This window comes from Bos taurus, chromosome 16 (genome assembly GCF_002263795.3).
Source record: "Bos taurus isolate L1 Dominette 01449 registration number 42190680 breed Hereford chromosome 16, ARS-UCD2.0, whole genome shotgun sequence".
Taxonomy (NCBI): Eukaryota; Metazoa; Chordata; class Mammalia; order Artiodactyla; family Bovidae; genus Bos; species Bos taurus.
The window spans coordinates 35,069,637-35,085,014 of record NC_037343.1 but is presented as its reverse complement, the minus strand read 5'-3'; the positions used below and the strand labels follow the sequence as shown (position 1 = coordinate 35,085,014).

Below are 15,378 nucleotides of genomic sequence, written 5' to 3'. Positions count from 1 at the left end.
CTGAGGTACATTTATTTAAGAACATGAATGTAGGGACTTTCCTAAATGAGAGTATAGTACTGTAAAAGATATTCTGCATCAAATAAAGCTATGTATATTTAATGCTATTTAGGATTATTTAGGAGCTTCCCAGGTGGTTCTAGTGGTAAAGAACACACCTGCCAGTGCAGGAGATATAAGAGACATGTATTCAATCCCTGGGTCAGGAAGATCCCCTAGAGGAGGGCATGGCAACCCACTCCAGTATTCTTTCCTGGAGAATCCGATGGATAGAAGAGCCTGGTGGGCTGCAGGCCATAGAGTCACAGTCGGACATGACTGAAGCGACTTAGCACAGACAGGAAAGGATTATTTAGACCTCAGTTTGCCAAATCTAAAGTTACTATAAAAGTGTTGACATACAAAAATATCCTAGAAACTTTAGAAAATAAGATTACAAGATAACACTTTCCCTATCAGATATTAAAACATTTAATAAAGCCTCAATAAATAAAACAGAACAGCAGTCAATGCAGCAATAGACACATCTATGAAACAAAAGAAGATTCACACATAAGTGTGAATGGGAATTTCATATATGATAGAAGTAGCATTTTAAGTTTATGAGCAAAAGATGGTTTGTTCATAAATGTTGGGAAAACTGATTAACCATATTAGGAAAAAATAAGTAATCAAATCATTACTTCATAATTACCAATGAAATACATTCCATATGGATTAAATATTTTAAATGTAAAACATAAAACCATAGTAGTTGTAAAATTTTCCGGAAGAAAACACAGGTGAATATTCATATAGCCATCAGGTAATTCCTATGTGTAACGTCTACAACTAAAGAAAAAAAAAGTGACTATATGAATATTCAAACTGTAATTATTATAAAGGCTGTCATTTATCAAATGCTTACCAAGAGTCAGGCACTATCCTCATTATTTTACATCACAACTTATTTGATGCTGGTAACAATCCTGTAATTATCCCAATTTTGCACATGTAAAGAAAAATGACATCTGTATACTTGCATTAAATAAACGTAGCCAATCTTGTGTCTATCCTGACCCCAGACAACCTTCTTATCTGCATAGAAAAGGTTAAGACAGATAACAGAGGGGGGAGCGTGTAATATAAATGACATAAACTGGAATAATATTCTTATACAAATAAAAAAACTTTAACAAATCAGTAGGAAAATAGGATGAAGGAAGGAGAAGGGAAAGAATATAGGCATGTTTACATAGTGCTGCCGGGGGTAAAGGTGGCAAAAATTTGGGGGGCATTTATTCTAATAAAATAATCAGAAAAGTGCCCGGAGACCAATGTAAAAGGATGTTTATGGTGCTATTGCTTATATAGGTTTAAAAAAGAAAAAAGAAAAGGAATAAAAAGGAAAATAAAAAGGAAAGGTAAGGGATAGAGAGTGAGAAATTCAGTTTCTAAAAATAAAGCTTTTATTCAGTAATTTATTTTCCCTAAGTTTTATTGAGATATAATTGATATATAACACTGTATGAGATTAACATTAATGTATCATTAAGCATAATGATCTGACTTATATTCAGCATGAAATGATTATTACCACAGTTGGTTTAATGAACATTCATTATCTAATACTGAAACCAAAAATTGAAAAAAATGCTCTTAAAAAAACTTTGTAATGAAAATACTTAGGATTTATTCTCTTAGCAACTTTCATATATGTCATACATCAGTGTTAGCTATAGTTATCATGTTATACATTACACCCCTAGTACTTATATATCTTCTAACTGGAAGTTTGTATCATTTGACCACTTTTCTCTAATTCCTCCTCCCCTTAAATCAGCAATTTATGATATCTCTTTTTATATCATAGAAATTGTCACATAGACTTTCAACATCATATGGATGAATATTGATATGAGAATGTATACACAATATATTATGCAAAATATAATAAAATAGCATGTAAGATATTAACCCATTTTTAATATATGTGTCTATCATATATTATCAGGGATGATAGTGATTATGTGGGTAGCAAGGTTGTGGATGGATTTAATTTTTTTTCCCTTTTTGTGTTTTTTTTTTTCTTGTATTTATATCTTTTTAACAAAAAATATACATTGCTTTTATAATAAGACTATTTTTAATTTTAATTTTTTATTTTTTTTCTTTTCCTTGTGTATTTTAAAATATAAATTTGTTTATTTTAATTGGAGGTTAATTACTTTACAATATGGTATTGGTTTTGTCATACATCAACATGAATCCACCACAGGTATACCCGTGTTCCCCATCCTGAACCCCCCTCCCTCCTCTGTCCCTGTACCATCCCTCTGGGGCGTCCCAGTGCACCAGCCCCAAGCATCCAGTATCATGCATCAAACCTGGACTGGCAATTCGTTTCATACATGATATTATACATATTTCAATGCCATTCTCCCAAATCATCCCATCCTCTCCCTCTCCCACAGAGTCCAAAAGACTGTTCTATACATCTGTGTCTCTGTTGCTGTCTCGTATACAGGGTTATCGTTACCATCTTTCTAAATCCCATATATATGCATTAGTATACTGTATTGGTGTTTTTCTTTCTGGCTTACTTCACTCTGTATAATTGGCTCCAGTTTCATTCACCTCATTAGAACTGATTCAAATGTATTCTTTTTAATGGCTGAGTAATACTCCATTGTGTATATGTACCACAGCTTTCTTATCCATTCATCTGCTGATGGACATCTAGATTGCTTCCATGTCCTGGCTATTATAAACACTGCCACGATGAACATTGGGGTACATGTGTCTCTTTCAATTCTGGTCTCCTCAGTGTATATGCCCAGCAGTGGGATTGCTGGGTCATAAGGCAGTTCTATTTCCAGTTTTTTAAGGAATCTCCACACTGTTCTCCATAGTGGCTGTACTAGTTTGCATTCCCACCAACAGTGTAAGAGGGTTCCCTTCTCTCCACACCCTCTCCAGCATTTATTGTTTGTAGACTTTTGGATTGCAGCCATTCTGACTGGCATGAAATGGTACCTCATTGTGGTTTTGATTTGCATTTCTCTGATAATGAGTGATGTTGAGCATCTTTTCATGTGTTTTTTAGCCATCTGTATGTCTTCTTTGGAGAAATGTCTATTTAGTTCTTTGGCCCATTTTTTGATTGGGTCATTTATTTTTCTGGAATTGAGCTGCAGGAGTTGCTTGTATATTTTTGAGATTAGTTGTTTGTCAGTTGCTTCATTTGCTATTATTTTCTCCCATTCTGAAGGCTGTCTTTTCACCTTGCTTATCCATATGATTATCTCAATAGATGCAGAGAAAGCCTTTGACAAAATTCAACACCATTTATGATAAAAACTCTCCAGAAAGCAGGAATAGAAGGAACATACCTCAACGTAATAAAAGCTATATATGACAAACCCACAGCAAACATTATCCTCAATGGTGAAAAATTGAAAGCATTTCCCCTAAAGTCAGGAACAAGACAAGGGTGCCCACTTTCACCATTACTATTCAACATAGTTTTGGAAGTTTTGGCCACAGCAATCAGAGCAGAAAAAGAAATAAAAGGAATCCAAATTGGAAAAGAAGAAGTAAAACTCTCACTGTTTGCAGATGACATGATCCTCTACATAGAAAACCCTAAAGACTCCACCAGAAAATTACTAGAGCTAATCAATGAATATAGTAAAGTTTCAGGATATAAAATCAACACACAGAAATCCCTTGCATTCCTATACACTAATAATGAGAAAATAGAAATTAAGGAAACAATTCCATTCACCATTGCAACGGAAAGAATAAAATACTTAGGAATATATCTACCTAAAGAAACTAAAGACCTATATATAGAAAACTATAAAACCCTGGTGAAAGAAATCAAAGAGGATACTACTAGATGGAGAAATATACCATGTTCATGGATTGGAAGAATCAATATAGTGAAAATGAGTATACTACCCAAAGCAATCTATAGATTCAATGCAATCCCTATCAAGCTACCAACAGTAGTTTTCACAGAGCTAGAACAAATAATTTCACAATTTGTATGGAAATACAAAAAACCTCGACTAGCCAAAGCAATCTTGAGAAAGAAGAATGGAACTGGAGGAATCAACCTGCCTGACTTCAGGCTCTACTACAAAGCCACAGTCATCAAGACAGTATGGTACTGGCACAAAGACAGAAATATAGATCAGTGGAACAAAATAGACAGCCCAGAGATAAATCCACACACTTATGGACACCTTATCTTTGACTAAGGAGGCAAGAATATAAAATGGATTAAGACAATCTCTTTAACAAGTGGTGCTGGGAAAACTGGTCAACCATTTGTAAAAGAATGAAACTAGAACACCACACACAAAAATAAACTCAAAATGGATTAAAGATCTAAACGTAAGACCTGAAACTATAAAACTTCTAGAGGAGAACATAGGCAAAACACCCTCCGACATAAATCACAGCAGGATCCTCTATGACCCACCTCCCAGAATATTGGAAATAAAAGAAAAAAATAAACAAATGGGACCTAATTAAACTTAAAAGCTTCTGCACAACAAAGGAAATTATTTTTAATTTTTAAAATGGTACTAGAAAGACAGTAAGATTGTTGAGACATAAAAACTAAAACATTATGATGGAGATTCCTTAAAAAACTAGGAATAAAACCACCATATGACCCAGCAATCCCACTCCTAGGCATATACCCTGAGGAAACCAAAATTAAAAAATACACATGTATCCCATTGTTCCTTGCAGCACTATTTACAGTAGCCAGAACATGGAAGCAACCTAGATGTTCATCGACAGATGAATGGATAAAGAAGTTGTGGTACATATACACAATGGAATATTACTCAGCCATAAAAAGGAACACATTTGAGTCAGTTCTAATGAGGTGGATGAACCTAGAGCCTATATTCAGAGTGAAGTAAGTTGGAAAGAGAAAGATAAATATTGTATACTAACGCATATATATGGAATCTAGAAAGATGGTACTGAAGACTTTATTTGCAGGGCAGCAATGGAGAAACAAACATAGAGAATAGACTTATGGTCATGGGGAGAGGGGAGGAGAGGGTGAGATGTATGGAGAGAGTAACATGGAAACTTACATTACCATATGTAAAATAAATAGCCAATGGGAATTTTCTATATGTCTCAGGAAACTCAGACAGGGGCTCTGTATCAACGTAGAGGGGTGGGATGGGGAGAGAGATGGGAGGGAGGTTGAAGAGGGAGGGGATATATGTATACCTATGGCTGAGTCATGTTGAGGTTTGACAGAAAACAAAATTCTGTAAAGCAATTATCCTTCAATTAATAAATAAATTAAAACAAACAAAAGAAGTTCAGGCCATTCATGTCCAGAGGTGAAGAGACAGCAGAGATAAGCTTTCTAGTTTCCTTTAGACATAGTGAGTGTTTTCAGTGCTGCTCTTTCAAGCACCCTAGCAGCTCTACTTGGGCAAAATACTTAATATCTTTCCCCTCAGTTTTTTTGTCTGTAAACTGTAGTGGTGCTTAGCTCACAAGACTGTTACAGAGAGATCATTCATTTAGTTATTCAGCAAGCTTTCTTTCTTGAGTTTCCTCTCTGTTTCAGGTATTGTTCTGGGTTCTAGAGACAGAAAACTGAACCAGGCAGTCAGGGCCCTCTCCACAGGAAGTGTACATTCTAGGGGAAGAGGGAGACAAGCAAAGTAACAATCATGTAAGAAAACAGAATGTTAACTATTCCAATGAATAGAAAATACAACAATGTGATATGACTGAGTATCACCTCTGAAGAGGTGACATAAATGTTGAAACCTGCCATGACCAGAGCAGCCAGCCCCATGAAGATCTTGGAAAGGAGCAATTTAGGCACAAAGAATAGCAATCCAGGCACATACATATTTTTGCTTAAGCCAGCTTCCTCTTCTCCTTCTCAATTTCCTTCCCCTCCCCACTTTCTCCTCCTTGTCAGCAAAAATCATAGCCAGGTTTTACACATTTAACATTCCTTCATATTACTTCATATAAATTAGCTTTCATCACATCAAGTTTTAATAAATCACCATGGGTAGTCATGTGCCTACACTGTGCCTTTATCTAAGCTCTTAAAGTAGATTTTCATCCTTCCTCTGAGATTTGCAGACTTTCCACCAGGATATTATTTTCTCCTGCACTGGTAAAATTTTTTTTTCTAGTTACAGAGCTCAAGTATTTAATAGCTATGCCACATTTATTGCTCCTGAAGAACTGACAAACATTGAAAAAATAGAAATATAAATTTCAGTTGTTTTTATTTTATTAACAAAAACAAGAATAATGGTTGACAGGTGGCACTAGTGGGAAAGAACCCGCTTGCCAATGCAGGAGACGTAAGAGACACAGGTTCCACCCCTGGGTTGGGAAGATTCCCTGGAGGAGGGCATCGAAACCCACTCCAGGATTCTTGCTTGGAGAATCCCATGGGCAGAGAAGCCTGGCGGGCTGTAGTCAGTGGGGTCACAAAGAGTCGGACATGACCGAAGCAACTTAGCACGCACGCGATCTTCCCAAGCACAACTCTATAGTTACCAGTGGTTATTTTTCTGAGAAGGAAATATGCTTTTATGATGAAAATGAGTGTTTACACATTGTTATTTTCTTAAATCTTCGCTTTGGAAAGTGATATGAAAGGACCCCAGGAAAGGTAAAGCTTAACTAGGCTGTGGGTGTGGCTTAGAGCAAGAAGCAATGTGCTGAAACCAAGTGCCAAGTGGATAGATAACTCATAGCAAGTCAGAGGTTTGCCCATCTGGCCTGCTGCTCAGCTGGACTTTATCTTATCCATGACTATGTCTAAGATATTGTCCTAAGTGAAGATTTTTTTCCTGCCCTATCTCAATTCCAGGCACATGGCCTCTGAAATCAGGTAAAACTAAATTTAAGTTCTGGCTCTAATTTATGACCTTGGGTGAGCCATTTGAGAAAGTTGAGGAGGATAATAGAATACAGGCAGACCTTGTTTTACTGTGCTTTGTTTTATTACATTTGGAGGATGCTGAGGTTTTTACAAAGTAAAGGTTGGCCACAACCCTGAGTTGAGCAAGTCTATCTCCACTGTTCTTCCAATGGCATTTGCTCACTTTGTGTCTCTGTGTCAAATTTTAGGAATTCTTTGAGTATTCCAAATGTTTCCACAATTAACACTGTATTAGTTATGGTGATCAGTGACCTTTGATGTTACTATTGTAATTTTTTCAGGGCACCAAACACCATGCCCATATAATCGATAGTTACTGTTTGTGTTCTGACTACTCCACCAACTGGCTGTTCCCCCATATCTCCCCTCTTCAGCCTCCCTATTCCCTGAGATACAACAATTGAAAATAGACAATTAATAACCCCACATCGTCCTCTAAGTGTTCAAGTGAAAAGAAGAGCCGCACACTGAGGAAAGACGTGTCAGGCATCCAGACTTAAAAAGGGCCCTTGTGCCAAAAATGTTAGACTCATGCGGGCTACATAGGGATGGTCTCACATGAAAGCAGCCCTTCAAAATGACAGTGGTAACTGTTAAAACTCATAGAGAAATATAAGTAAAATGAAGAAGCACAGGAACCTCTCTCAGTTAAAAGATCAAGAGAATTCCAGTGAAAGAACAAACAATGAAACAGACCTGTCTAGCCTACTAGAGCCCAAGATAATAAAAATACTGAAGAAATTAAGAAAGGCTATTGATAGAAATGCCTATCAATATTAAAAAAAAAGAAATTATAATGAAGAGCCAATTAAAATTAGAAAAAAATCATTTGCCAAGATGAAAGCTGAGCTAAAAAGCCATAAGTAGTAAATTGAATGATGCAGAGGAAAGAGTAAGTGATCTGGTTCAGGAGGGAGGGGACATATGTGTATTTATGGCTGATTCATGTTGTATGGCAGAAACCAACACAACATTGTAAAGCAATTATCCTCCAATTAAAAATAATTTTAAATGAAAAGACAACCCACATAATGAGAGAAAATATTTGCAAACATAGTGACTGGCAAGGGATTAACCACCAAAATATACAAATAGTTCATGCAGTTCAGTATGAAAAAACAATTAAAAAATGAGAGGAAGATCTAAATAGACATTTCTGCAAAGAAAACATACAGATGGCCAACAAGCATGTGAAAAGATGCTCAACGTCACTAATTATTAGGGAAATGCAGATCAAATCTTAATGAGATATCACCTTATACCAATTAGAATGGCCACCATCAACATATCTAGAACAATAAACACTGGAAAGGGTGTGTGGAAAAAGGAACCTTAACTGCTGGTGAAAATGTAAATTGGTGCAGCCACTCTAAAAAAAAGTAGGGAGGTTTCTTGAAAAATTAGAAATGGAGTTACTATATGATCCAGCAATCCTGTGCATATATCCAGCAAGGACAAAAACTATTTTGAAAAGATATATGCACCCCAGTGTTCGTCACAGCACTATTTACAATAGCCAAGACATGGTGGCAACCTAAATGTCCATTGACAAAAGAGTGCAGAAAGAAGATGTGGTACATATATATAAAATGGAATATTGCTCAACCATAAAAAGAACAAAATAACGCCACCTGCAGCAATATGGATACACCTAGAGATTGTCATACTAAGTGAAGTAAGTCAAACATAGAAAACGAATATCATATGATATTGCTTATATGTGGAGTCTTTTAAAAATGGTATCAGTGAACTTATTTATAAAACAGAATAGAGTCACAGATGTAGAAAACAAGTCTATGGGTCACCAGTGGAGAAAGAAGGAGAAGTAAATTGGGAGATTGGGACTGACATAAATATGCTATTATAAATAAAGCAGATAACTAATAAGCACCTACTGTATAGCAGAGAGAACTGTACTCAATGCTCTGTAATGGTCTACATGGGAAAAGAATCTAAAATATATATTTGCTTAGCTTATTCACTTTTAAAAACGATGGAAAAATAAGATAAAATAATGACTTAAAAATAAATTTTTAAACTCAAGTTCATAAAGATGTCCTCTAAACTTTTCTAAAAATAGGTTTCTTTTTAATATTTAGGAGCATGATGTCTGTATATGTGTGTGTGCATATGTGTGTATCTATATGCTTGCTACTCCATATCTCCTCACATAGGCATGTACGCCTCAGTTTAGAAATAGATCTAGTCCCTGAACCAGAGGTTGCTTTGGTTTAGTTCCTTCTCAGTCTCCTTTTCCTGAACCAGGAGACCTGCTCTGGGCACTGCCATAGAGTGGTGAGAGTGCCTGTGGTCCTGTCTGCCCTGCTAGAGCTGCTCCCCTGCTGCCACTCTGCCCCAGACAGTGCCCGGGCTCTGGTTGGAGCCCATTCATTGTTTTGTATGCCTCTCTTAGTTGGATCTATCCAGTTCAGTTCAGTTCAGTTCAATCGCTCAGTCATGTCCAACTCTTTGTGACCCCATGGACTGCAGTACGTCAGGCTTCCCTATCCATCACAACTCCTGTAGCTTGCTCAAACTCATGTCCATCGAGTCCATAATGCCATCCAACCATCTCATCCTCTGTCATACCCTTCTCTTCCTGCTTTCAATCTTTCCCAGCATCAGGGTCTTTTCCAATGAGTTAGTCCTTCATATCAGGTGGCCAAAGGATCTGAGTTTCAGCTTCAAAGTCAGTCCTTCCAATGAATATTCAGGACTGATTTCCCTTATGATTGACTGGTTTGAACTCCTTGCAGTGTAAGGGACTCTCAAGAGTCTTCTCCAACACTACAGTTCAAAAGCATCAATTCTTCGGCACTCAGCTTTCTTTATGGTTTAACTCTCACATCCATTCATGACTACTGGCAAAACCATAACTTTCACTAAATAGGCCTTTGTCGGCAAAGTAATGTCTCTGCTTTTAAATATGCTGCCTAGATTGGTTATAACTTTTCTTCCAAGGAGCAAGCGTCTTTTAATTTCATGGCTGCAGTCACCATCTGCAGTGATTTCGGAGCCAAAGAAAATAAAGTCTCTCACTGTTTCCATTGTTTCCCCATCTATTTGCCATGAAATGATGGGACCGGATGCCATGATCTTCGTTTTTTGAATGTTGAATTTTAAGCCAGTTTTTTTTCACTCTCCTCTCTCACTTTCAACAAGAGGCTCTTCAGTTCCTCTTCGCTTTCTGGCATAAGGGTGGTGTCATCTGCATATTTGAGGTTAGTGATATTTCTCTCAGCAATCTTGATTCCAGCTTGTGCTTCATCTAACCTGGCATTTTGCATGATGTACTCTGCATAGAAGTTAAGTAAACAGAGTGACAATATACACCCTTGACTACTCCTTTCCCAATTTTAAGTCAGGTGGTCTGGTATTCTCATCTTTGGAAGAATTTTCCATAGTTTGTTGTGATCCACACAGCCAAAGGCTTTGGCATAGTCATTAAAGCAGAATTAATGTTTTTCTGGAATTCTCTTGCCTTTTTGATGATCCAATGGATGTTGACAATTTGATCTCTGGTTCCTCTGCCTTTTCTAAATCTAGCTTGAACATCTGGAAGTTCTCAGTTCATGCACTGTTGAAGCCTCGCGTGAAGAGTTTTGAGCATTACTTTGCTAGCATGTGAGATGAGTGCAATTGTGTGGTAGTTAGAACATTCTTTGGCATTGCCTTTCTTTGGTATTGGAATGAAAACTGACCTTTTCTAGTCCTGTGAGTCCACTGCTGAGTTTTCCAAATTTGCTGGCATATTGAGTGCAGCACTTTAACAGCATCATTTTTGACTTGAAATAGCTCAGCTGGAATTTCCACCTCCTCTAGCTTTGTTGGATCTACAGAGATTACATATCTTGCTTTGTTTCTTTCTGCTTTCTCTTTTTAACTTGACTGTCTGTGTTTGGAGAAGAAATGGTGCATCGAGGTACCATACTGCAAATTCATTACACTATTGTGACCTGAACTCTAACTCTTTTCTAAAAAAATCTTTTTATTTTATATTGGAGTGTAGCCTGTAAACAATGTTGTGATAGTTTCAGGTAGACAACAAAGGGACTCAGCCATACATATGCATGTATCCGTTCTCCCATAAATTCCCCTCCTACCCAGGCTGCGATGTAGCATTGTGAACTCTAATGCTAATAATCTTTATGACAGATTTAAAGAAAGAGCAGCAGTTAGCTAGATAGATAAGAGTGAGGAGAGGAAACAGTAGATGGTAGCAAGAGTATGTGTGAATGTGCTGAGACAACAGAGAAAAAGAGGTTTTTGGAACTGGAAGCAGTTTGGTATCACAGTAACTAGAACAACCTAAGGGGAGAGGGCAGCAGAAGAACCTAGAGGAGAGATGCAACATAATGAGGAAGGTCTTTGTGCCTTCTGCCAACAATCACCACTTCCCTAAAAACACACAAAAGAAGTAGAAAATAGACTCACTGTGCAGAAAACATCACAGGTTTCAAAAGATATTCACATCGATTCACTGAGGTGGAGAGTGCTGGTGTTATTATGTCCATTCTAGAAACAAGAAAACGGAAGGCTTAAGAAATTTAAATGATGGACTAGAACTGAAACCCAAAGCCTCTTTTGCTTCATCCTTTGTTCTTTCCGTGGGCTTCCCTTGTGGCTCATTTGGTAAAGAATCCACCTGCATTTGGGAGACCTGGGTTTGATCCTTGGGTTGGGAAGATCCCCTGGAGAAGGGAATGGCTACCCACTCCAGTATTCTGGACTGGAGAATTCCATGGAGAAGTCCTTGGGGTCGCAAAGCATCAGACACAACAGTAACTTTCACTTTCACTTTGTTCTTTCCTCCAATCACAGTTCAGAGCACATACATGAACAGTGAAAAGACCGCCAACCATGAAGCATCTCAAACAAAACAATAGAACTGGAAACAAAACAGAAATAAACTTAACACCCCTTGATTCCACTTCCCCTACTTGTCTCTCTGAACCTAATTCATAAATAGGCTCTGAACCTAACTCCATAAATTGTCCTAATGGACTCCTCCACTCTGTCATGCAAACAGTGATAAGTTTCAATATTGTAGCTACCTCCTAAACTTACATTTTTACTAGCACAAAGGAAGTAACGACTTCCTTTGTAACAATTGCACAGGTTCTGAGTAATAGTGGCTTGTAGAAGGTATACATGTGACCCAAGCTTCTGATCACGTGATTTTGACATTTTTATGTTCCTGCATATAAGTACCAACCTGCCTTCACAATAATGAAGTTTTGAACTCTGTCTTAAGTAAGAAGTTAATACCTCTGTTAACAAAACTACTTATCAAATCTTTATATGTAGTTCTATAAAATTATCACTCATTTATTCAACAAATATTCCAATTTAGGAAGTACTATATAATATAGCAATAGGTAATGTATATAATAATGACTATTATGACATAAAAATATTATTTCATGCTGATGCATGCTAGGACTTGTAATCCTTGATCAAATCACTTTTCTTCCCTGAAGTTTAATCACAATGTAACTTTCTGAAAAAGGAAAAAAAGAATAATGAAGAATACTAAGACTAGCTGTTTCAAGTGACAAAGCAAACTTGACCCAGTTTTGCTGAATTTGTATTTTATTGTTCTTTCTATTATATTATCCCAAGTTCTATCTGAGTAACTAACCTAGGTCTCTTTCCTTCCTCAAAGCAGAGCACTAATAATGTATTTACCTATAATCTTTCTCCTCCAGGGCATTGTCTGGATCCAGGGATTGAACCTGCATCTCTTAGGTCTCTTGCATTAGCAGATGTGGTGTTTTGGTTTTTTTTTTTTTACTACTAGTGTCACCTGGGAAGTCCCTCCTATATCTATACCATCCCTAAGAACTGCTTTCTGTAATTCTTCATTCCTGGACAGGAACAGGGAAGGTTCTTAGAAACCTCATTTAGTAAGACGTTCTCATCTTAAGTCATGAATGAGCAGTTTGAAACCCTCCACCTGAACTATGCTGTGTCTCTATTTTCTAATCTATAGTGTAAAGAGAAATATGGCTTCAGATAAACTGTGAGTCATAACCAGCCCTTTATTCTTTGTCCAGATTCTTAAAGGATAATAAATTCTATGTCTTTCCCCTATCTTTTTTGAGGACAGAAAAAGTCTAGTTCCTATTGGCAAACTTTTAATCACTGCTTTTATTTTCTTCTGACATTAATGAATAACAATTGAATCAAGAACCAAATTAAAGTTTAGCAAATGAGTGCTCATCATACAAATCATACTTTCCTGCAAGTTTTTAAGAGCATATCGCAGATTCTGAAGATGGTTCACCTCAATAGCTTTGAGTAGGGAAAGTAAAGTAGAAAAATGGTGACCCCTGTTCTTTATACCTCCAGGTTTTCAGAGTATGGGATATACAGACTCTTTCACTATTACAAGTCTTCCACGATAGCCAGGGAGGACCAGGAGACATGCAGATTTACTCTATGATATTTGATTCCAATCATCGTGTGCTTATTACAGGTAAGTGCACTCAATTAATGGGCTTCCCAGGTGGCACTTGTAGTAAAGAACCCACCCTCCAATGCAGGAGACGTAAAAGACATGGGTTCTATCCCTGGGTTGGGAAGATCCCCTGGAGGAGGGCATGTCAACCCAATCCAGTATATTCTTGCCTAGAGAATACCATGGACAGAGGAAACTGCCGGACTATGGTTCATAGGGTCACAAAGAATTGGACACAACTGAAGCGACTTAGCACCCCTGCACCCAGTTAATGAGAAATAAAATCTTAATTTTTTCAAATCTGTTTTTTAACTAACACTTGATCACTGACCGGAAGAAAAACAAAACTAGATGGGAAACGTATAAACTGTGATTCCTCACAATAGATAACTGAATTCAATTCTATTTTCTATGGCTTTCTATTTTTCTATAGCTTGGTGGATGAGGTCTTGAACCTAGGATGCAAGGTGGTGGGGTTAAGGCTGCTGCTACACACAGGGCAAATCCAGCTCTGCATTGAGTGTTGGAGCAGGAATATGACCCATCTTAGCATGGCTGCACCAGCATGCTGTCAGTGCTCCTTTTCTTCAGGGAGGCAGTTTGGCCCCATGTACTCTGGTACTGAGACAGTTACTCAGTGGATAGGGTGTTGACCTTCCCATCTGCCGTTGCTTCTAGACAAAGGACAGTGAAGAGAGAGGATAGGGTTCTGAATGACAGAGCCACCAGCACTGATGCTCACAGATTTTTTTTCTCCTTTTCCTGCTGCCCCTGATAAACATGCTTACTAAAGAAACAAAAGACCCTGTTAGACATTTGGGTTGAACATTGCTCACATGCATATCCTCAGAAGAAGCTTTCAAAGACATGAATAGTATTAACAATAGTTCCTCCTTCTGTAACACCAACCCAGAACGCATTTCCTATTGACCACCTTATCTGAGTTCCTGTGGGATTAATAGGGCAGAGAAATGATTGATGCTATCTCTCCTGGTGGAGAATATGAGTTATTTTTAACTTTTAGGTGTTTTCTGGATTAGAAGTGAACTAGAACTTCATGTTTGATGGATAATCTTCTACCTTCTAAAACAGAAATTAACTCTCGTTGTAAGCACCCCTCCTCTATACTATGTCCTCTAAGAATAACATAAAAATGGCTACAATCAAGTTTTCTCTTAGTGCCCCAACTTGCATGTTTAATTTACTAAGCTCAGCATTTCCATCCCATTTATCATCAGAGTAACTAAAGCTTCAAATATCAAGGCAAAAGCAAAAACACAAAAGAGAACCCTAAGATCAAAATTTCTTCCTAAGTTTATATAATTTGGATAATACTCTGCTTACAACAATATAGCTCTGTGTATTGCTTAATCACTAATATCACATACATTGACTGCAACCATCAATGTGACATCAGAATTGCATGAAGCTTAGCTCTCAGATTTTAATTTGTGCTTTTGTTCAAATGAAGCAGCCATAGTAATCTTATACACCCCAGGGACAGCAACACCACGTTATAGAATATGCTGTTGTTACTGTCACCATTGTTGTTTTTGTTACTCTAATAAGACAACTACCATTTGGTTAGTTCTTTCACAAAGTGCTTTCATGGACTTTATTTCATTTGCACAACCACCACTGAAGTAGGAATTATTATTCATCTTATTTTATAAATGATAAGACTAAATATTAACTATTTCAGCTGACTAGTATAAGGACGTTAGTTGAGATACACAGGTGGGATTCAGTCCCAAAGTTTCTGACTCCTGGATCTACTTTCTTTCTCTGTATTGCTTTGTTTCTATACTGCTAAATGGTATATCTAGCCAAACATGGAGCGGATTGCCGCTTGTTCATAAGCATATCTAGCTTTGTTGTCAGTTCAAATAAAATCCATTACAGTCAGTAGAATATGAAGGCACTCCATGTGTTGTTTGATTATCTGGTTACCGCATCCCTCTCAGATTTCCACCCTGTGATA

The 15,378-nt window shown here is 37.3% G+C and overlaps 1 protein-coding gene across 3 annotated transcripts in view; it reads left to right on the top strand.

Moving 5' to 3' along the window:
• The window catches only part of WDR64 (WD repeat domain 64), a 121,022-nt gene that overhangs the window by 45,608 nt on the left and 60,036 nt on the right, over nucleotides 1–15,378 (top strand). For all 3 annotated transcript variants that reach the window (XM_024976544.2, NM_001205438.3, XM_059875574.1), the window contains one exon: nucleotides 13,289–13,415. In XM_024976544.2, the coding sequence (XP_024832312.1) occupies nucleotides 13,289–13,415 (127 nt within the window). The remainder of the gene's footprint in view (nucleotides 1–13,288; nucleotides 13,416–15,378) is intronic.